Source organism: Haliaeetus albicilla, chromosome 6, assembly GCF_947461875.1.
Source record: "Haliaeetus albicilla chromosome 6, bHalAlb1.1, whole genome shotgun sequence".
Lineage (NCBI taxonomy): Eukaryota > Metazoa > Chordata > Aves > Accipitriformes > Accipitridae > Haliaeetus > Haliaeetus albicilla.
In genome coordinates, this window is record NC_091488.1 from 31,928,670 (window position 1) to 31,951,752 (window position 23,083).

General features: G+C 41.7%; 1 protein-coding gene across 1 annotated transcript; it reads right to left on the bottom strand.

Moving 5' to 3' along the window:
* Positions 1–6,037: 6,037 nt before the first annotated feature.
* On the bottom strand, positions 6,038–17,587 carry GPA33 (glycoprotein A33). The gene is made up of 7 exons (XM_009912837.2): positions 17,146–17,587; positions 12,715–12,866; positions 11,679–11,889; positions 10,964–11,122; positions 8,533–8,646; positions 7,335–7,458; positions 6,038–6,672 (listed from the first exon to the last, which is right to left on the bottom strand). The coding sequence occupies exons 1-7, from the start codon at positions 17,192–17,194 to the stop codon at positions 6,591–6,593; spliced, it is 891 nt and encodes a 296-aa protein (XP_009911139.1). The 5' UTR covers positions 17,195–17,587; the 3' UTR covers positions 6,038–6,590.
* Between the last annotated feature and the right edge of the window lie 5,496 nt (positions 17,588–23,083).

Consider the following 23,083-nt stretch of genomic DNA (forward strand, 5'->3'; position numbering starts at 1 on the left):
TGCCTCCTGATAAGGCTGTCTACAGCAGACATCCCCTAGAATGTCACCCATGTTGGTCTGCCCTCTATGTCTAACCTGAGAGCTCCTGACTGGCTCATTGTCCATCCCCAGGTGGAGCTCTGTGCATTCCAGCTGCTCTCTCCAGTAAAGAGCAACTCTCCCTTCTCACCTCCCAAGTGTGAGAAAACAAGCTGGCCAGTGAGTAATGTGTGGGAAGGGAAGCCTAGTAATCTCTTTATGCCTGAGGCTTGTAGGCTCAACACTTGTGCCAGTTGCAGGATCTGCATTACAACTAGTTATCAGAGAGAGAGTGTTTGCTGTGTCTGAAGTAAGATTAATCTTTATTACATCTTTAGCCATATGTCAGTCATCAAATTCTTAAAAGATAGAAGGAAGGCAGTAATTTGGTGGGGATTTTCTGGGTGAAGGGTCTGTCCCTCCTGTCAAGGCAGTTCATCATGAACATGCTGTTCAAGTGCATGTCAAATTGGAGAAAGCAGTGCTGTGATCCTTGATCAAATGGCACAGTTGATATTTGTTCCACTGGGTTTGTTCTTTGCCAGCTACATAGAGTGAGGTCCATGCTGAGTCGTAGCCAAATAGAAAACTTGCTTCCATTTCAGGGACTCTGGGTCTTCAGCCATCGCAGTCAGATGGCGTTGTGCTGAAGGTCAGATTCTTCCAAATAAAAATTTGTGTTGGGTGAATGAAAACCTGTATTCAAGGAAGCCCTGTCTGGATTTCCTTGCAAAATAGCTGTAGTTTTCTGTTACTGATATCTTTTAAAAAAACCTGCATAATTAACACAGAGGGACTGTGCTTTTTGACCTGTTAATTGAATTTAAAAGTGCTAATCCTTTCTCCTAGCAAAAGAATTTCAAACTTCCCCCAAAAGTTAAGTGACTGAAGTATGTGTTTGAAACCAATTTTTTAAATTTCTGGCTGATAGAGGTATATGCAGCTGACTGCAAAGGCTTTAACAGTATCTTTCCATTTGGCAGAGTAAATGTACTGTAGTGGGGTAGGGGAATAACAAATTTGTTATCTAGTTTCTGCTCCCTTGATGTCTTCTGCAGGATTATCATCCCTCGCTTTCACCATAGAATGAGCTGCCAATTAATTTTTATTGCAATGATTCAGTAAAATGAAGAAATGGGCAAACACTTTTATTACTCTAACCCTGCATTATCTCTTTTCCCTCACTTTTCCTTGGTTCTGTCTTAGAAGCTCCCACAAGCTTCTCTAATTACCACTTTCAAATAATTCCCCTCCCTCCCTAGTGAACAGGTGAAATGCAGGAGAGAGAAGTTCCAAATTCCCTTATGTTGGGCTATAATAAATTTAGTACTAGTTCTAACACATCCAGAATTAATCTTGACGGTTTGCTCATCGTACTGTGAACTTCTTCAGATAGAAGACTGCCTTGGTGTCTTTCCTGGAACAGATGATACAAATAAATAGAAAAGTAGTGCTGTTACTCTAGCAACAAGAATTGTGAGATAATTAACTCTTGTCTGCCTGATCAGTTCTGAATTGTGTACTATACCAAATCTTGAAATAAGCACTGGCAGCGCCAGTTTTTGTGTCTGTGTAATACTGGAAATATGTCTCAAAATCCTGAGAAGAGTAAGGACAGCAGTGAGAGCAGACGTTGGGGGTTATGCGGGAAATGGGTAGGGGTGGTATCCCTGGGGGGGCAGCTCTGAAGAATAAAGGAGTTCATTTAGGTTGGCAGTTCATCATGAACAGTGTCTTCCAAATGCAAGAACAGACCAGGAATGCAGGTAGATTGATTAGGAGACTGTGTTGTCTTTACAGGGAACTCATGGCTGCACCCTAGTCCTAGTGCAGTATAAGGGAGGTAGAAACAGGTATGGGCTACAAAGGAAGAATTCACAAACACTGGCCAGGCTTGTAGGGACGGTGTTTGGAAAGCCAAAGCTCACCTGGAGTTGATGCTTGCAAGGGATCAAGGTCAACAAGAAGAGCTTTTATGACTTTGTTAGCAGTAAAAGACCGAACAAGGAAAAAGTCCTGTTGCTGAATGGTGTGAGTGATTTAGTAATGTGGCTGGAGTAACACAGGTAAGACTGAGTTGCTCTGTAGCTTCTTTGTATCAGTCTTTTCTAATAAGGTCTCTCAGAGCTCTATGCTCAGGGAGGAGAACACCAGCAGTGGATGAAGAGTGAGTCAGGGATCGGTTGGGAGTTCTAGACCCATACAAGTCCATAGAGCCAGATGGGCTGCATCTGAGGATGCTGAGGAAAGTACCTTTGCAAGGTCACAGAGAGCACAGGAAATCCACAGCAATGGAAGGCAAATACTCATTCTTTTGACAGATGGATGCATCTATGAAATCATAGGCTGCTCAGCTCCACTGGGCTCTTGGAAAAAATCATGGAGGGAGTCTTCTTGGAACATGTTTTTGGGTACGTGAAGGAGAAGACGGGGTCTGGAAGCAGTCAGCATGGATTTGCCAAGGCTAGATCATGCCTGACCAGCCTGGTTGCTTTCCATGATAGGTTTGTGAATAAAGGAAGGACAGTAGTGGTCAGTAGTGACTTTAGCAAGGCTTTCAGTACAGTTTCTCACAGTACGCTTGTATCCGAGTTGGGATGTTACAGTGTGGATGGGTGGACAACCAGATGGGTAAAAATCTGTTCATACTCTACGTGGAGGCCAGTAACAAGTGGGGTACTGAAGAATTCTATAGTATGGCCTGTTTAGTGTCTTTGGCAGTGATCTGGAGGTAGAGTGCACTCTTGCCTCCAGAAAATACCAAGCTGGGGAGACTGGCTGATACGCTTGGGGGCTGGACTGTTATACAGAAGGACCTAAACAGGCTGGAGGAGTGGGCCAATAGGAACCTTATGAAATGCAGCAAAGTCCTGCACCTAGGAAGGAAGAACCCTTTGCAACAGTACCATCAGGTCTGGCAGGAGAGCAACTTTGACAAGAAGAAGGCCCAAAACTAAGAAGGGAACAAAAAAAAAGGGGGAATCTGGAAGGTGAAACAGGAACAAGGGTGTTGATGAGAATACTTGCTCTGAAGGGTGTATCAGACAACTGGGAATCCTGGCTCCTCCTTACCTCCATGCTTCTCCTGCATTGTGGTGATCTGTGTCTCCAATCAGGTCATTTAACTTTTGCCCCATCACTCTGTCACTCATAAATGATAGTGATTTGCTTGCAACATTCAGTAGACCTTTGAGCTCCTTGGATGAAAAGTGCCTAGATAAGAATAAATCTTAAAAGGTGACTGATACTATGTACAAATAACGAATGTTTTTTTTCCCTAGTAAGCCATATAGTATATTGCCTTCAGAATGTTATGAGCAAGTAAAAATGTTAATGTGAATGGAAACAATTAAAGCTGGGAAGTGAAGGGGCAGTGTACTGTGGAGATGTTCTTCCCCTTTAAACACAAGCGGGAAATGTGGTGTAGTCCTGGTTAATGTAATTGCTTTGAGCAGTGCAGGGTGAGCCAGTTTTTCAAATTGCATGCAAGATTTTTGTCTTGCCTACTTTTGATTGGGTTGCTAGACTGATGGACTTCTTTGCTTCCTTCATATGCTTCGTTATAGAGTAAATGGCCTGCTGCAGGCTGCCGAGGTAGGGTCAGACAGAAAAACAGGTAATTTTTTAATATCCTATTGGTATTCTTGCCAAAACAAATCTTGCTAAGTAATGATGTATCAAAATCTTCCTATGGTGGCTGTTCCACTTGGGGTAACAGATCTCAGCAGTCCTGCAGATGGGAAAGAGTTTGGTGAGGGCTCAAATCCTTGTGTTCTGGTTCTTCCTGTTTGTGCACAGATAAAGCTTTTATGTGCATAATCTTCCAAATGGAAGTTGAGCATAACTAAACAGTAATTTACAAGGCTGTTGAAAGGGTAAAGTAGGAATTTACTTTTCTGCCTGGTTGTTCATTTTCTGCCTACTTCCCACCTTTTGAGGGACATGAGTATTGAAATTGGGTATACATACATTAATTCTTTGGAATTAAGCAAGTATTGCTAGCTTTACCCATCTTTCCCCAAAATATGTTAGTGCTTCTTCAATTTTGTTTAAAGTTGTGGATATACTACAGGCTCTTGGAGTTATTCCTGCTTCAAAAGACATACAAGACACACAAGTAATTAATTCAGTCACAGGAAAGTCACTTAGAGTAAGATAGGAATTTGAATGTGTGTATTTCTGGCTGACTGAGTTTAACAAATTGGTTGAGGAAAAACACATGTAGCATTCTGATAAATACATGTCTTCCAAAATGTTAGTCTTAAAAAAAAAAAAGAAAAGGGGGTGTGTTTAAGCAGCAGTGAAATATCTCAGCCATCTCTCTATGTGCTATCACTTAGTTTATTTCCCAGTGTAGAACTGAGCTTAGTGTTGCAGAACGTAAGTAGTTCTTCTTTAATCGTTGTCAAGTTTGACACTCTTGCTTTTTCCCTGCTAGTTCTTATGGAACCTGCTTACAGAGAATTGAATTCATGGTTTTGGGGGTCATTGTGTAATCTGTTCTATATTTTGTGTCTGGTTTCTTCAGATAACTTAATGCAGATTTGTGAATCTGCATTTTTCTTTATGCTCAAAATGACCAATGTATAAATATTACTTCAAGACTTCAGCTAACAAGCAGCAATTAAGCTTCACATATCCAAAAAGTGAAGAGTATGGGACAGGTAACACAGGGTTAAAATGATTTAGAGGCCAGAGCCAGTGTCTGGCCCTAAATACTTCTGATAATTGTCAAGTCCTTTTGCTGGTCTTTCCAGTTAAGATCTTTGAGAATCCACATTACTATCCCTCAGCAGAAGCCCTCTTCAGCCCCAGGGTATAGGTGTTTGTGAGGGAACGGGGAGTGCTGACTAATGTCTGTAACATTTATAAAAGAAACAGCTTTTGTTTCACAGTAGAAACTTGTTATAATGCTAATTAGATAATTCATGCTATAATTGCTTGTTACAAAAGAGAATAAAATACATATCAGCTCTGTTTCTGAGCTATGCACCTCGGTTTTTATCTGCCTTCAGCTTCTGTGTGCAAAGTTCTTTTTTAGTCATCCATTTTTGCAATGTTTTGTCATGCATCTAAACTAAGCACAGGAATAGGTCCTCAGAATGTCTTGCTGAGTTGCATTTCAGGTTGTTCATTGCCAGAGAGATTTGGGTTTGTATGTACTTTGTAAAGAACTCTGGTTGTTGGTCTTTGTAGTTGTTGTTAGTACAAATGAATAATTACGTTTTAAGTACCCTGTAAAACAAAGGCAGCCAGGAAGCAAGCTAGAATAACAATTCTGGTAGTCTGATTTGCATAGTTCAAAATCTAGAAAATGCTGCCCATGTGTAGGAGGATTGCTGGTTCTTCTTTAAGGTTGTATTTTAGATTTTTGTTACAGATTGAAAAGTAACTGCTTGGGGGTAAAGGGTATGTGGGAGGCATTGCAGTAAGTTTCTGAAACTCCTGCAGTTGAAGATGCAATAGAGAGCTTTGAAAGGATAAATATTGTAGAATAGGTCATTTATTGAACATGTCTTTAAAAAACCCCAAACAGCTCTTAATTAGCTTTAATACCATATTGGCAGTCTTTTGGACAGACAGTCTATTCTCTTCCAAAGATAAGACACTAGCGATGGGAGTTCTCTCCACATTTTGCACATGCAGTGCTTCTGACTAAATGGTTACAATTTTGAATAAAAAGGTACTTTTCCTCCTTTCCCCCCTTTTTTCTTTTCTTTTTAATAAAGAGGTACTTGCCATATACATGCTCTCACACTGTCACTTTTTCAGAAGCAGGAGCAATGGACTATTTCTGACTTGCCCACGCAACAGTCAGGAGGAAAGAATAATGTAATGAGAGTTAGTATTTAGGAACTCTGTGAGCTGGAACTCGTAAGTTCAGGAATCTGACAGTATATAGGCTACTAGACTGTTTCTAGATCTTATCAGCTGCCAGTTACAAATCCATCTAACTTCTTACCTTATCCATTCCATTAGTATGTATTGTTCCAAACAGGAGACTTTCATTGGTCATCTGTTAATTTTTTCCATACTTTTATTTATATGCGCATGTATAATACATACAAAGAACACGTTTAATAAAATGTCCTTAAAAATCAGCTTGCTTCAGTCTGCATAAAATCATTTCTATACCAGGCAGTGCTGTAAGCTGATATTTGCATAACACTGTAGACAAGACCACCCTTCCTTGATGACTTGCATTTGGTGACCTTGAAACCTTCTGTAGATCTGGGGATACAGTGGCAACTCTGTTCTCCAAATAGACCTGACTGGCTGCTTTTTCAGAAAGTGGGAAGTCTAGAAAACGGCTTATTTTTGGATGACTGGGTGAAACAGTGCTTTGCATGCGTTTTTCTGCTGTGAGGTTATATATTAGTACTTATTGTATGTGTGGCACTTCTTTCCAGGGAGAGAAGGATATTCTCTCCCAGAACTTGAAGGCAGAGCCATTATCTTTCATTTTATTATTCAAAAAAACCTTCTTGCTGTAAGAAAGAGGGATTGATTTCTTTTCTACACTGGTGTCTGTGCCTCAGCAAATCCTGAAGATGGCATTGCCTCCTGCTGCTTCATTCATCTTCAACATCATCCTCTGCTCTCTGATGCCCTGTAGGCGTCTCCTTGGAGGGTTCATTTCTATCTTCTCTCTCCCTAAAACATTGTTAAGGAGTAGAGATGTTTATGAAAAGCAGCTAGAAATTTTACTGAAGAGATTTTGTGTTAAAATGGTTTTAGACTGCTCTAAGCTGACCTGGAAGTGTACCAAACTGAAATCCATAAGTCTTACTGATGATGCAAGAGGTGCATGAGCTACTTTTTTTTCCATAGCATGTATATAGACAAACTGTGACTGGTATATCTTTTCTCATCCCACTTTTCTTCCAATGGTCTGTTTCCATCATGAGAATAAATAAAAGGTTTCTATCTTCAAGTGATAATTCTGAATGCAGAGCGTCAGAGTGATTCAGGCTAGCAAGGACAGTAACAGCTATAGGGACTGAGAGAAATGAGAAACAGTCTGGACTTTGCTTCTCAGGTAGCTGTGGGTGCTTGACTGACTTGGGCTTGGTAATTCAGTTCCAAGGTTTGAATGTTTGGGTTCTACCCCAGAGATCACAAAGGTGTCTGGTAATACTGGGCATATTCTGTGAGAAGAGATAGGAGCCACTAGGGTAGAAACTGAAAGGAGAAAGCAGTGCACACTTTCCTTGATTTCTTTTTTCTCCCATGCTTTCCACTCCATATGTTGATGCCAGAGGGAGAACGTGAACCCTTCATATGTTCCATTTGGTTTTCTAGAGAAAGGTACTTACGTCATCTCATAGTCCTTGTCCTTGTCTGCCCGACAGCAGCAGCAATAGGCTAAAATACCAATAACTATAATTGCAGCAACAGCTCCACCAATGATGCCAGCATAAAGAGCTATGTTCATGGATGCTATATAGGAAGAAAAGAATTAGTCCTTTGCAGTGAGAATGGTATCAAATGCAATTAGCACCATCACTGGACTTCAAATCCCACCACCAGATGTCAGATCTCGCTACCAGATCCAGACTGAGTGGAAGCCACATTTATTTGACTACGGCAACTGGAATTAACTCTGTACTGGGTAGCTGATAAATCTGCAGGAGCAATCAGTTAGACAGTGGGAGGGAGGAGTGTCGTGGTTTAACCCCAGCCAGCAACTAAGCACCACGCAGCCGCTCACTCACTCCCCCCCCATCCAGTGGGATGGGGGAGAAAATCAGGAAAAGAAGTAAAACTCCTGGGTTGAGATAAGAACGATTTAATAGAACAGAAAAGAAGAGACTAATAATGATAATGATAACACTAATAAAATGACAACAGTAGTAATAAAAGGATTGAAATGTACAAATGATGCACAGGGCAATTGCTCACCACCCGCCGACCGACACCCAGCCAGTCCCCAAGCGGCGAATCCCTGCCCCCCCCCACTTCCCAGTTCCTAAACTAGATGGGACGTCACATGGTATGGAATACACTGTTGGCCAGTTTGGGTCAGGTGCCCTGGCTGGGCATGAGAAGCTGAAAAATCCTTGACTGTAGTCTAAACACTACTGAGCAACAACTGAAAACATCAGTGTTATCAACATTCTTCACATACTGAACTCAAAACATAGCACTGTACCAGCTACTAGGAAGACAGCTAACTACATCCCAGCTGAAACCAGGACAAGGAGGCACTGGATCTGTACAACTGATGCACTTTCTTGATAAAGTTTAGAATCAGACTTTGGGGGCTCAGGTCCATCTTACTCTACACTTATTTTTTTGTCATCTGTGAACTAACCCTATGAGTTAGTGAGTGCTCTATGAGCATGTAAACTAATGCAGAGAATCTGTCTTAAAGGTAAAAAAAAAAAGTGCTATTTTTTTTGAGAGAAAGGAGAATTTTATAATTCTGACCACATTGTCTCCATTAATCCTTTGCCATTTAGCTAGGGTACTTTCTCTGGTACTACTCTTCTAGTAAGCAGCCCCATCTCTTACGTGGCACAACGCTGACTGTCATGTTGCAAAATTCCTTTCCTACAATGTTTGTTGAAGTGCAGATGTAAAAGCCAGAGGTATCCGCAGAGATGTTCTTCAGAGTTATTTGTTCCCCTGTTACAAAACACAAACCCAGTCCAAAAAAGAAAAGAATTAAAGCAGGGAAGGAAGCAAGGACAGCAGCCCTTCAATTCCAGCCCCAGGTAGTGGGAGTGATGAGAGGTTATTAAAGCTGATGGATTGCTCCGTCTTGCTCGGGAGCTGCCATGCTTGTCCCTAGATTTTAGTGTGATTTGTGGGAGGACAAACGGAAGTGTGCTAGTTTGATTACAGGGAACATGTGGCATTAGAACATTGCTTTTAGAAAGAAAATTGTAGGTGCAGAGTAAAGATGTGTGTTTAGTGAAAGCTCTTTTGCAGTGGATTTTGCTGAGAAACGTAAGATGGCCCAAACCAGCATCTGGCTTTGAGAACTGGCCATCTGATGAATTAACTTGTAAAACAACAAAAAGCTCTGAAATTCTCCAGCTCTTAGGAATTCAGATCCAAATTGTTTAGCAGTGGGGGAAATAGTTTTCTAGTCTTGAGAGGTGGTAAAGCCTGTGAAGATAAATGAAGGAAAAGAAATGCAGTGACATGGGATTGCTACGATACTGATGTTTTCTGTCCACCTAACAGAGCTTAGAACCATACACTAAAGCTTAGCTCTGTCTGCTCAAGCAGTCAGTTTTTGTTTGTTGTATCTCTACCTAACATTTGTACGTGTAGTCCATGCTTTTTGCTTGTGACCTGCCGATAAAGGTCCAGATTCCTGCTTTAAAAGGAAAAGGCTCTGAATACTTTTCAGTGACATTCCTGGTTTATTTTCCCTGTCATCTCACTTCTTTCCAGCCCACTTGTGGGACTGGGATTCTGTTTAGTCTCTGCTGGCGCCTAGCGCCAGATAGTAAAAGAGCATGCAAACCAAGAAATAACAAACTGCATGCTTGGTCTTGTTTTGTTTGTTAGTTTTTTAAATCTCTACATACTGTCTGTGCTTACTTCCTGTTTTGTTTTTTTTTTTTTCTTTTGCAATGTGATGTTCATAGCTCTCGAGAGTTCCAGTCTATAACCGGACTGTAAATCCTCCTATATTAAATCAAAAGTAATTGACTGGTGTGTCAAATTGGGAAAAATGCAGGTCAGATACTATCAGTTTTGGAGTGGCTCCTAAGGGGATTCTGCACACGCTGCAGCACTGGGACTTGCTTAGCACAAGTACTTAGCACAGAAAGAAATTGCTTGTAGCGACAGTAGGGCAGCCAGCCAGCTTGGGACAGAAGGGGACAGCTGGCACACTACTTGGACATTGGTGCTCTGATGAAAACAGAAATGAGGTGGAAATGGATCAGAAGAGACGCCTGTCCCGGAGAAGAGCAGGATGATGGCAGAAGCAGGCAGGCAGCTGCTGCTGTATGATGACAACTCCCAGTACATTCAGGACTGTGCGTGATCCATTGGCACCACTTAGTGGCCAGTTAAATGAATAAGGTTTGTGTCCCTGGTGATATTTCATCTTTTGCATATTTTATGCAAGAATCAGCTAGTGAGTGTTGAATATCCTGTTGAGTCTGATCAAATTTAGTTTACCTCCATAGCAATGTTACAGTAAGTTAAACCAGGAGGGGTAGGTTCAGATACCAGTCTTTCGGGAGCTGAACATACCAGGAAGAAACAAAGTTGTTTAAAGGAGTAAATCTGAGTCCTCTGTCACTACTACACTTCAAAGAGTATTAAACCCTCAATTCTGTGTGAATAGTTCTACTAAAGGTCCTGTCATGGAAATACAGTTCCTTTTTTTTTTTTTTTTTCCTCCAGATTCTGACTTAAAATGAAAGCAGATAAAATTTTGGGGCCTGTGTGACAGTCCTAAAGAACCAGAAGACTCTTTTGTGCTCAAAGCAGGAATAGTGTAACTGTTTCTTGTACTACCCTCCTCTAGGTGAGGAGTCACCTCTGGAAGGAAGGTAGCTTCCAGAATCAACTTTTGTTTGCCTTCACTCCAGAAAGTGACCTGGTCATTGTTGAGCAAGCTGGGATATAAAGACACACCAGTTAGAAAACTCAGTGTTATTCCTCATGTTCTGCCCCCCCTATGTCCAGCAATTGAGAAGTAATTACTTCTAGTTGCTTCCAGAGTGAGCCAGCTTTCTTGCCAGGTGAGAGCTGAAGTGAAAAAGTTACTGACCATTGTGACTTCCAGTAACAGTCCTTTTACCCCTGCTAAGTTACTCGTGAGTGTGTCTTGTATCAAAAGGACAAATTTTCAAAATCCTGGTCAGAGAACTTCCTAGAAAAAGCCTTAAATGTGTTTTTATATTTGCATTTCAAAATCTTTCCAGCCCTGATCTACAGAGAGCTCAGAAACTTGATGTCTTTGAATTTCCCATACCTTCTGTTGTCTGTAGTACACGGGGCTCATTTTGTACATTGAAGCTTTGCCAGGTATATCTGGGCTTTGGGGAGCCCTCATGAGAAATGCAGGTCAGATTGATTGTCTGTCCATATTCTGCTGTCCCCAAAATCCTGCATTCTGGCTTAGATGGTGCAACTGAAGGAATTAAAAATGAAGGAATTTTATTAATCAGAAGTATTTTTTTGTTTCAACCCATCTCCTGCACCTGTGGGTTTTATTCTTGCTAAACAGAGGCTGGTCTTGCACCTACCACCTTCTTCTCAAAGGAACTGGAGTGAACTTGTCTCTAATTTGTTTCTCTCTTCTTGGCACTGGTCAGCCAAGAAGGACTTGTAAGATGCTTTTTGGGATATGTCTAACAGAGTTGGGTAACTCATCCTTTGATAACTGGAGTATGACAAGCCATAGGGGGGATGAGGAATGCCCTGTAATAAGGCAAGGGTTATTAGGAAAGCAAACTATACAACTCTAAAGACTATTTTCTACAGTCAGGTATCTAAAGGAGTTGGGTGCTCTAAGCCTTCAAACTTACTTCCATAGTAGCAGGAAGAGACCAAACATGGAATTGTGGAGGGTGACTTCCTAGGAAATTTTTTTTCTGTTAGAAAATCTATTGTCTAAAACAATGTAGATATTAGAGGGAGGACAGCTTTTTAGCTAATGGATCTGGTTTTGCCTTCATCATGCTTACCAAGGACGAAAAGAGCCAAGGTTGCAGTCTGCCGGGGGGGGTCATTCCTTAGACGAACGTTGCATACGTATGTCCCATTGTCTTCCATAGTCACTGCATTGATGATGATACTGATGTCCCCTTTGTCTACATCACCACTAAACTGTATACGGTTTTCATAGCCCTTGCCATACTGTACAAGTCCATCAAAATACCTAGTGACAGCATCATCCTGATAGAGAGGGAGGGAAAATGATCAATCTTAGTTTCTTTGGTGTGAGTCCACAACCTAACTCAATGGATTAGCCTACTCTTAAGAGCAGAGCAGCTTGGAAAGGAGAGCCTTAAACTGCCCCAGGTTGTCAAAAAGCCAAGAAAAACATAGAAATTCAAAAGGTTCTGGGTTTGTCTGGAATCCCCTTCTCCCACCTTATCTGAAGTTAGAGACTATGATTACACAAATTCCCTTGCTTTCTTCCAGCAAGGATCTTCAGAGAAGAAACCCTTGGCAGTTACTGCAAGGAGATCTTCAAAGGCTGCTTCCCTCTCACTAATTCCCAAGAAGTCAAGGAGAACTTTAGAGGTCTCTTTACCTTCAAATACTCCACATGAATGTAGGAGATGTCAAGAATCTCTCCATGTACTATTATCATCAACTTAAAACTTTATATATAGTATCAAAGATATGTGTATATATATATAAATATCTATATAAAATACATCCACTAAATAATATACATATCTTTTTATAAGGTATCTATTTCACATATTTTAATAGATGTAAACCCACAGTACATAGTGATGTATCTTCAATACGCAGTTGCAAGACCAAGAGAGGGAAGAGAAGGGTGGGGGCTTGCCTAATATCATGCAATAGATTTGGAGTAAATTGCATCTAGCACCAGAGTTTCTGTCTGCGTAGTTCTGAGATTAAAGAAAGTCTTGAAGGAATCTTTTTCTTCCAGCACACATTCCTGCCCACAGTCCTGCTTCCATCTCTCCTCCCACCCCTCTCTTGGATGCCTTATCATATGTTTCTTTATGCAACTTGATTTACCGCACTATTGATTTTCTTCCAGACAACAAAATCTCCTGAGGTAATGGAAGCCTTAGTTTTAAAATGACAGCGGAGAGTAACGTTGTTCCCTCGTGCCACCTGTATTTCCTTGGCAGGTGCTTCCACAGTGAGGCCATGAGCAGTCACCAGAACTAGGAAGAGAATAAATTCTGCACTCAGCAAAATTAATGACATCTGGATTCCACATTTTGTCTCTTTGGCTTTCTTACGTGCCACAATAACCCCACATCCCCTCTGTCATCCATGACATTCCCCACTGAGCAAGAAGTGATGTATGCTGTGGCTGGTTGACTACAGGAAGCTGCTGAACAGAATGGCTAAGAGCTAAACTCTGCTTTCTGTTCTTCGTTTCCCTCTTCTTTACCCTGACATACATTGCCATGGAGTTTATAAAGATGTTGGGGTTTTTTTTCTGAGCCCTCTTTCAGTGTGATTGACATCCATTGACAGTTCTAAATATACAAAGGGAGACAGATAAACAGATGATACAAGTGCATCAGCAGTCTTGAGGATTCAGGCTAAACTAACAAATTGATATTGTCAAATTTCAGGGATCAGGAAAACCGTCAAATAACTTGCCTCAATCCAAGTCCATAGAGAAGTGACATTTTGTGCTAGGGAATCAAAACCTGTTCATGTAATGCCCTGAAAAGAGAAAAACTTAGAAAAGCAAAGAGATCTTGAAAGAAACAAGAATTCTTTTTTAAAAATGAGTAGTGTAGTAGTCAGCTTTCTCCAAGAACTGTAGCTCCTGCCTGTGGAGCACAGGAATAGTTGAATAAAACAGAAATCCCTCTGTGCCCTGGCGAAGCATGCAGGACACAGGGTAGGTGTTTCTTGTGTGCTGTATTCCATTTGACTTGATGCTTAATTCATGATACCTGAGCATTAACTAGTGGCAGGTCTTAGTTATTCTCAAAATTGAGCTGGAGGTTTACCTCTGCCCTGCCATAGATGACCTTCATGCCTGTGGAAACCTGTGTTTAAAAACGCCTGCTTTTTCCTTACAGCTTGTGTGGAGTTTTGGAATTTTTTTATGGCATCAAACTGAATCGTTTGAAAAAAATCTAAGTCTGAAACCAGTTAAAGAGAGTGCAGGGAGGCAAGAAAGGGAGTGCTGCTCAGAGGCATTCCCATGGCAAAGAGGAAGATGGTCCAGTAAGGAGGAAAGTGGAGGGCAGACATGTTTGCTCTCCCTGAGAGGGGCATGCTGTGTATGGTGGTGAAGGTTTGCTTCTGAAAGAGCCAGGCTGAGTCAGCGTTCCCTGGAGACGATTTACCTGGAAAGTTGCCATCTAACAAGCTTTGGGTCCTCATTCTGCCATATCTCTGTCCAAATTAGATCCATAAGGAAGCATAAAGTGTAAGGGAAAGAGCAAAAGACGTCTAGATTCCACCTTGAGTTGCAGACATGATTGTGAATACATACTTTTTTAGACAGGAAAAAACCACAGCCACGTGCATTAAGTCAGTAAGAGTAAGCCATTGGCAAGTTGAGCACTACCAGATCCTTGACTATAACAGCAGTGAATGATAGAAAGATAGGCCTTAGAAAATAACAGCGTAGGGACCCAAAAGGTTTTGTTGTCACTGCACTAGGAACCTGCTGGTACCAATTCAGGTAATTGCACAGGGTAACACGGGACAGTTGGCACAGGGATCTAGCTGAAGTTCTCATCTTTTTGCATTCCCTGTCCCATAACTGAGTTGTTCTGTGGTCTTGCACAGTTAATTAGTTAAGTGTGTGTTTTAGTCTCTTCCTCTGTGACATGGCTTGTGGTTTTTCTCTCAGGGATTAATTCATCTACATCTGCTGACAGCTATGAGAAGGAAACCAGCAGGGCAAAGTATTTCTAACATGGTTTTATTGCGGCCACTCCCAGGTCTTTCCCTGCTCTGGAGCACCCAGTGCAAGGGCCATGTTTGCATAGCCCCAGAGCTCTCTGACTGTTGTTTTCATACAGCCCTCTGTATGAGAGACACCTATGAAAGCTTTCTTGTTGCCTGTCGCAACTGGATAGAGATGCCTTCCCGCATTCAGGTGAAAAGCACCACTGTCTGTACTAGGACATGGAGCAAACCCCATTTCTTGATCCTTTTGTCACTCAGAAACTGGTTCCACCAGGCGGGCTTCACTAACAGGTCATTAACTCAGCCCTGAGGCAGAGAAGAGACTGCCCAACCCTAAGGCTTCCCCTCACAAGTGCTTTTCCTTCTTCCAATTGGATGACTCAAATTCTACAATAAATGATATCTTTGTTTTTTTCCAAACATGTCTTCAGTGCAGAGTTGGGGAACAACTGAACCAAACACTGCGTACAAGAGACACAGCCCATAACAAACAAGACTGCTTATTCATTTGTTGCTGTCACCCTAATGCCCGATTTCTTCTGATGCTCTCCCATTTTTCATCCAAAATATCTCTTTCTGGCTCCCACTCCTCCCTTGTTAGGGCTCCTTCTGGCTCTCAGGGAAGCTGCATGGTTTCATTCTGGGACGCCATTTAATCACGATGATTTCCTCCTTCCCCCTTCTTACCACATTTCACTTCTTCACAAAGTCACCAACAGGCAGCTGGTCATAGTCAGCATGTCTAAAAATTTGGGTTTATTCTTCAGGGGTTGTTTTTTTTTTTTTCTGAGGAAAAACAATCTATTTGAAGTATGGCTGAAGGGAGGGGAGGGCCAATTCTAAAAGAAATTTAGAAAAGGAGAGAGGACAAATAGCCTATATAGTACTAGAGGGCTGACGTCACCAAGATTTAAGCCTTAGAATTACTTTTTTGTGTGTTATCAATTAGATTGTTTATAACATTTTAAGAAATTGAGAAAGCTTTTATCTTCCTCTGCTCAACTTAAACATTTGTACAGAGGAAGAAGAAAATCAAAGTGAAGTGTCTATTTTCACATTCCTTAGTAAGTGTTAATCAAAACAGACTGAAAGGCAATTAGTAAAACTGGAAACAATTAGAGGAGTATTCTGCTTGCTGAAAAAATTGAGATTCTGATCAAACAAAATTATTATTGCTGATTTATCTTGGTAGATTTGGCTAGCGAGAAAAGTAGGAAAAGTGGAAATGTTTTACTTCACTTCTATGAGGAAATGCTCTGACTTATAATTCCTCCATCCTTTACCTCAGAATTTAGCTGAAATTTAATTCCAAAGTGGGAGAGGGGAAACCTTTTAAATGTGAAATTTGCAGTAAAAGTGAATATTTTGTTTGATTCAGAATGACCATTTGGGGCTTTTCCTTCAGCAAGAAGTTCACAGTACCCCTTATTCACACAACTGCAGTGAAAAGCTGTACAGCAGGAGAAATCAGCCTGTGCTGAGATCCTGATGGAGCTCATTCAGGGCAGCTCTGGCATCCCAACACTGCACTGCCATGCACTGTGCAGTTTCTCCACTCCGCTGCAGTGGAGGAATCTGCTATATCTTCTCCAAAAATTTTTCACAGGCCAGTAATTTAACACAAATTATTACTATTTGAGTCCTGCCCAAACAGGCAAGAAAAGCTTCACCCAACATACTTATTTCTGCTCTGAAAAGTTTGCCATTTGTAATTTGGATAGCATGAAAGATGAGAATAATGAAAAAGAAGAATTAATACCAATAGTGTTACACAATTTATATAATGATCATCAAATCATGACCCAAGTCACATTTGTTGCATATGGAGCACATCCACTTTTTCTAATTATGTTAAACTGTGAATTTCCTTCTTGTGGGTCTTATTGTTGAAGTGAGGTTTTCAGGATTTTTGGTAAAATACAAAGCAATTTCCATGTTTGAAGCCTGGAAGAAAGCGTAGGAGCATTGGTATGAGAAGATGAGAGAGGTTAAAAAGCAGTGGAACTGAGACTGCAGGCTCCACAAGGCAGGATGAGAAAGGGCGTCTGTGATGAAGGCCAAGGGTGAGCTGGCTGATTTATACACATTAGTAGGGATCGTTGTGCATCCCCTTAACGTGAATAATATAGAGAGATCACAAGTTGTATTTGACTACATATAAACAGTAGGATTTAGACTACAGAGACATACAGTACATGCAGATTTATGTATAAAAGAATAAAACCCAAGGACTTTTCCACATCCAGCTGAGGAAGTTCCTTCTTCAGAGATAAACATTGTATTTAACAGAAGTCATTAAAACTGTTTTAAAAAATATTTTCCAGCCTCATGAAGAACAGCATTCTTTTCCTTTTCCTAACACTGTCTTGCGGCTTTGGAAGATGCCTGTGAGTCTAGGCATTCAGCACAGAGATGGTAAACATACCTGCCCAATCATAAACATGAAGGAACTTTTACTAAACAAAAAAAGAAACACACAAAGTCCATTGAAGTACTCAGACTTTGTAGTGCTGTTTCCTTCTACCCAACCCTTGAGGACATAACCAAATTAGTACTCACTTGCACTGAAAATGAACAGCCAAAGTCTTTTCATTGCCGTCCTCCTCATCTCCCTTGTCTTACCTCAAGGTGCTCTTGTAATCTTTAGGTGGCGGGGTAAGTAATTGGCTTTAGCTGAAGGGCTGCCTCACAGTAGCATCACAGGTTCACTGCCTCAGTCTCTTTTAAAGTGCTTCTTCCGCAGTCTGCCACTCCCCTTCTGGCCAGAATGACGAGCCAGATCACCAGTAGGCTTTGACATCACTTCCTGCTCTCTGCCTAGGGGCAGAGAAGAGACTTGTGAACTCCTTCCCTAGTTGTGAACTTTCTTCCCCAATTAAACTGCCTTTCCCAGTTTCTTCTAACATGCCGGTACATAAAGCAAGAGAAGAGGCAACCGAAAGGGTGCAGTGACTGGGAGTGTACAATACAACTGAAGTCATGCATGTGATGGCATGTAACTAGGGGAGGATAAGCCTCATTCATCTTAAATATTTATTAAGGGAGCCTCGGGCCAGAGTTAAAAAGGTATTGAAGTGTTTCACAGTGCAGGCAGCTGCCCACATCCAGGCTTTAAGGAACTGAGGTGCCTAACTCCACTTACTTTAAATACCTGTAAGAATATGTAACTTATGAGAATTTGATGACTAATGGGTTATCTAAATATAAGTGAGATGCATCTCAGCCAGGTTCTTATGCTTTCACGCCTACTGTTCAACTGTCCCAGTGTGTAGCTTGTACAACAGCCGTAGGTACCAAAGGTACTTTCTACCTTTCCACTGAGAAAGGCTGTTAGATAAACCAGTCAATGGCTTGTAGCATGCTAACTACGTATCCATTGAGGTGTGTGCAGTGAAAGTCCAGCCACTGCTCAGGTATTCTGGTTGGGCACTTGGAAAGCACAAATAACTGCTAATATAATTCACTGAAGAATAAAAAGAGGACTGATGGCAGCTCAGGCAAATACCTGACATTATATTTAATTGAGTGCAGCTGGCTAGCATGTCTTTTAAACTCTTCACTGCCAATAGGCAGCAAGGGATGTTTCTATCTGGGATAGTCATCTGTGCTCTATTTCTAGCCGTTTGAGAGATGAAGTCACTTGTAGGGTGTGAGTGATCATTTTAGGCATGTTAGATGGGGACTTCGTGTCTTTAGACATCATCTTCAGATTAAATTATTCATACTCACAATGCAGTGAAAATACTGATGAGCTCTGTTTTGATTTTTGAAGGAGGCTACCTCAGAAGTGGGTGTCTATACTGGAGATACCTGTGTTTAGTCCAGTAAAGTGGATCTGGATCTTGATCTCGTGGTGACCCCATACTTACATGGTAAACCTGCCAAAAGCCACACTAAAGACTGCCTTTTTGTCTATATGGCAGTTGTTCAAAACACCTCCAGGACAGTGTTCAAAACACTCCAAGAAATTTAGGAGTGACTGGAAATCCAATCCCTCTGATAGAAAGTACAATCTATACTTCCATGCTTGATACATACCTCAGTTTTCTTCAAACAAACTGTTAGCACAAAGCAAATTAAAGCTCATGAGTACAGAAACTGTATTCTTTGGCAATCTTCCAAATGAGGACAGCCAGTAGAAAAATCCATCCTGCTGTATGCGTCTTGTCTTGATAGGCTGCAGGCATTAGGAGATGGCAAGGACCCTGCAAAGAAAGGAGAGCCTTCTTCCAAAAACAGCTTGCTAACCTCTAAATGCTAACTACAAATGACTTAAGATGTAAACAAAACTGGAGCAAGGTCAGTAGTCTCCTTTCCCCTCTTTGGAGCCTGCAAGGATGAGGTTCCTCACAAGGATGAGTTTCTTAAATTTTTACCTCCTTTAAAGACTTTAAGATCTTTGTGACTTTATCCCACAGCCTCCAGGGAGAGACATGTAGGATCTTTACTCTAGCTTCCACACTATTGATTTTGCTCCCATTTAATATTTTAACTGAATCTGATGAACAGAGATAGTGACAGAAATGCTATCACTGTACACCATCTGCCCATACTTGCTCTGTTAATTCTCAGTTCTCTGCATAACAGCTTTGAGTATTTACTGGAGGAACTTGGTTACAGTCCCTGACAGATACTGTACCAACTTGGTAAGCGTTCCATTTCCCTCCCTCTTCACAGAAATAAGACTTTCACTATTGTTTATACAACTCTCTTCCCTCTCCTCTCTCCAATAATTTCAAAACCCACTTGACTGATTTGAGCTACATTTGACAGACAGATAGTAATCTTAAAGATGGGAAGTTCCTTTCAGTCTCAAAAATCAGCAATCACAATCAGTTGGGATAAGAGAGAAATCTAAATTAATGGTACCTCTTAGGCATTAATCCTTGTTTTCCATTCCAAGAATCTGTGGTTGTGCAACTGATGCCCCTAACCATGGTCTGACTTATCTCTTGCACAGCCAGGCAGATAGGGAAATACGGTACAGCGAGTAGTCACAGGGCCAAGAGCTGATGGCTCCGTGAGGGATGTTTATTATGCTGGGGCACCTGGACTGCAGGATACACCTCCATTGGAAACCAGGCTTGTTAATCCCACTGCTTGTGGAAATACATGGGATTTAGTCTGTTTTCTTAACTTCAGCAACTGGCTAGTAAAAAACCCACAATAGAGAGAACTTGCAGAGTTAAGCTGAAAACAGTGCCTATAACAATAGTTCCTCAAATACCTAAAGGAGGTCTGGGCTTAGTAACATTACTGTCTAAGAGATGGTACGTAGATTAAGCACTGCATTTTAACCCTGAAACAAATGCACTATTTTCACAAAAACTTGTCATTTAACTGTAAAAGTAACAAGGTGCATCCTCTCCAAGCATATTGACACGTGTCTAGTTCCACCACACTGGGGAGGAGGGACTGGATCTCACCTTACGGTCCATAATTTGGACAGGCTGCCTTATCTGGTGTCCGTGCAGAAATACTGGTGTGGAAATGATTCACTGTGGGAACAGTTTTACCCTGCCTATCAGCCACTCAGTTGCATTACAAGGAAATAAGTTGGTGCTGAGATTGATAATATTCTGTTGTTTTGGAGACTTGGCTAAATAAGACTGGTTTCCTAGGTATCATAGAGAGCATATGCTTCAACACCTGATACTTACATAAATCTGATATTAAGACACTTGTTTAGATGCACTTTATTTATTACTTTTGTTAGTTATTTAGGCCTAGATTGGAAAAGGTATTTAGGTACTTATATCCTGTCACTTTTCTCTGACAGTTCTGGTTGTGGGACTCAGGAGCTGTTGATAAATGCCGGAGGTAAATGTACAGTTTACCTATGAGAAGTCGGTAGAGCTGCCCAAACAGAAAGACTGGGGCAGCTGGCAATTTTAAGATATTTTAATTTTCTTTCTGGGTTGACTTTCTTTCCCTGTCTAGTGTGAGCTGCCAAAACTCACAGGCATTGGCACCACAGGTAAAAGAACTGCCATAGGTACGGGCAACACTGCCAAAGCTTTGCCATGGCCCTATTTAGGCTAACACAGTCCTATGTCTTCGCATAGGCTGACACACATTGACTTCTTCATCACTCACCCATGCGCAATGCAAACCCTTGAAGTCTTATTTTTGCTGATGGCTGCAGCTCTGGGGAATCTTTTTGCTGATATATAGGATTTTTAGGGGATATTATTAGCTTATTTACATGAAACTCCCATTGACATGAAAAGCTTTAATATGAAACTAGGGTGGCTTCATTGTCTTGCCAAAAATACATACTCTGATAAGGCTCGCCTATAAAAGCCAGTGAGGATTAATGCATAGGTAGCATAGTGCTAACACTGTAAATGATAGTAACTCCAGTTAAGTTAAGACAGAGAAAGAGGAACCTTCCACCAAGATCCCATCTTTCCCACCTAAGAGGACAGTACCTGGCCATGTTCAATTTGGGTTCATCTTTGAATGGTTATATTAATCACCAATGAAAGATGCCCAACCACTTACAGCTTGTTACTTTTTGCTATGTTTGCATGTGCATACATTCATTAGCAAAGATTTCTAGCATCCTTGCTTCTGTTCTGCATGGTCATCTTGATGCCATAGAGCAACACCTTGTAACAAGCAGTGAGGGATAGCTGCCAGGCTGCCTGCTGCCTGTGTATTCTCCACAAGTCTGCAACATATGCGATCCTATCTGCATCTCTACATGTGAATGGTTGTGATGGGTATGGCAGGGCTTTTGGGTCTAGCCATCATCCCCTACTGCAGTTGTATCCTAAAGATTCATGAACAGGATTTTCAGAAGCAGCTCAGTGACTTAAAAGCATCAGTTTTTATTGGATGTCAATGGTATACGTGCTCCCACAACATTTAGGTCCTTTGAAAACTCTCTTCTCCAATAATAAGGGAGTCCATAGGCAAACTTCTTTAGATCACTTCCTGCCTCAATTAGCAGTAATTAACAAGAACACATGTGGCACTGCACTGCAGAAGTGGCTAAAAATGGCATTACCTAGAGGATGCAGCTGTAGGATCAACACAATTCATTCTCTTTTGGTACATGAAACTGTTAGGATCTCTTCAAACTTGTAATCAGTAATCCATTTCTCCCTTTGATATGACACCCAAGATTCAATATACCACTTTCTCTTGTTCCTACTTGCTCACCCCAGTAACTTTATTAACACAAGTCTAGGCTATGAGCACACAAAGACTTGAGTGCCTATTTCACAGCTCTTCCCTGCCATGATGTGGCATCCTTGCAGATGTGGCCCTATCCCATGTGGGGATGCAGCACTCAAGTAAGAAGGAAGGGGTGTATGCAGGCCCTGCCCAGCAGCAAAGGTATCTGTGGTATGAGATAGGTCAGTTCTCTTTTCCACTTCCTTGCTTGTTTGCTTGTTCGTTTGCAAAAGGAATCAACAGTGGGATGTCATTGCATGACTCAGAACTGGAGCCCCCAGTACAGGTAAATAGCACTTAGACTTTCATCTGGTTCTGCCCCAGACCAGCCTGGCCCATGAGCTTTGCTGGGGAGTCAAGAGATGGGAACTGGAGGTTTCCTCTTTGAAAAGGCATCAGAGAAGACAGAGCATACCTCAGTCCTAGCTCCTCCAAGAACAAAAATCAGCTAATTATACAATCATAGAACCACAGAATGGTTTGGGTTGGAAGGGACCTTAAAGGCCATCTAGTCCAACCCTCCTGCCATAAGCAGGGACATTTTTCACTAGACCAGGTTGCTCAAAACCCCATCCAACTTGACCTTGAACACTTCAGTGATGGGGCATCCACAGTTTCTCTGGACAACCTGTTCTACTGTCTCACCACCCTCATAGTAAAGAATTTCTTCCTTATATCTAATCTAAATCTATCCTTTTAGTTTAAAATCATTGCCCCTTGTTCTGTCACTACAGGCCCTGATAAAAAGTTTCTCTCCATCTTTCTTATAAGATCCCCTTTAAGTACTGAAAGGCTGCAATAAGGTCTCCCTAGAACCTTCTCTTCTCCAGGCTGAACAGCCCCAGCTCTCTCAGCCTTTTTTCGTAGTGTTCTAGCCCTCTGATCATGTTGGTGGCCCTCCCCTGGATCCAGTCTAACAGACCCATGTCTTGTGCTGGGGGCCCCAGAGCTGGACACAGTACTCCAGGTGGGTCTCACTAGAGTGGAGTAGGGGGAAAGAATCACCTCCCTCGACCTGCTGGCCAGGCTGTTTTTGATGCAGCCCAGGATACGGTTGGCTGTCTGGGCTGTAAGCGCACGTTGCCAGCTCACATCCAGTTTTCCATTCACCAGTACCCACAAGTCCTTCTCCACAGGGCTGCTCTGAATCCATTAATCCACCAGCCTGTACTGATACCAGGAGTTGCCCCAACCCAGGTGTAGGACCTTGCACTTGGCCTTGTTGAACTTCATGAGGTTCACATGGGCCCAATCCTCAAGGCTGTCAATGTTCTCCTGGATGTCATCCCTTCCCTCCACCAAATCAACTGTACCA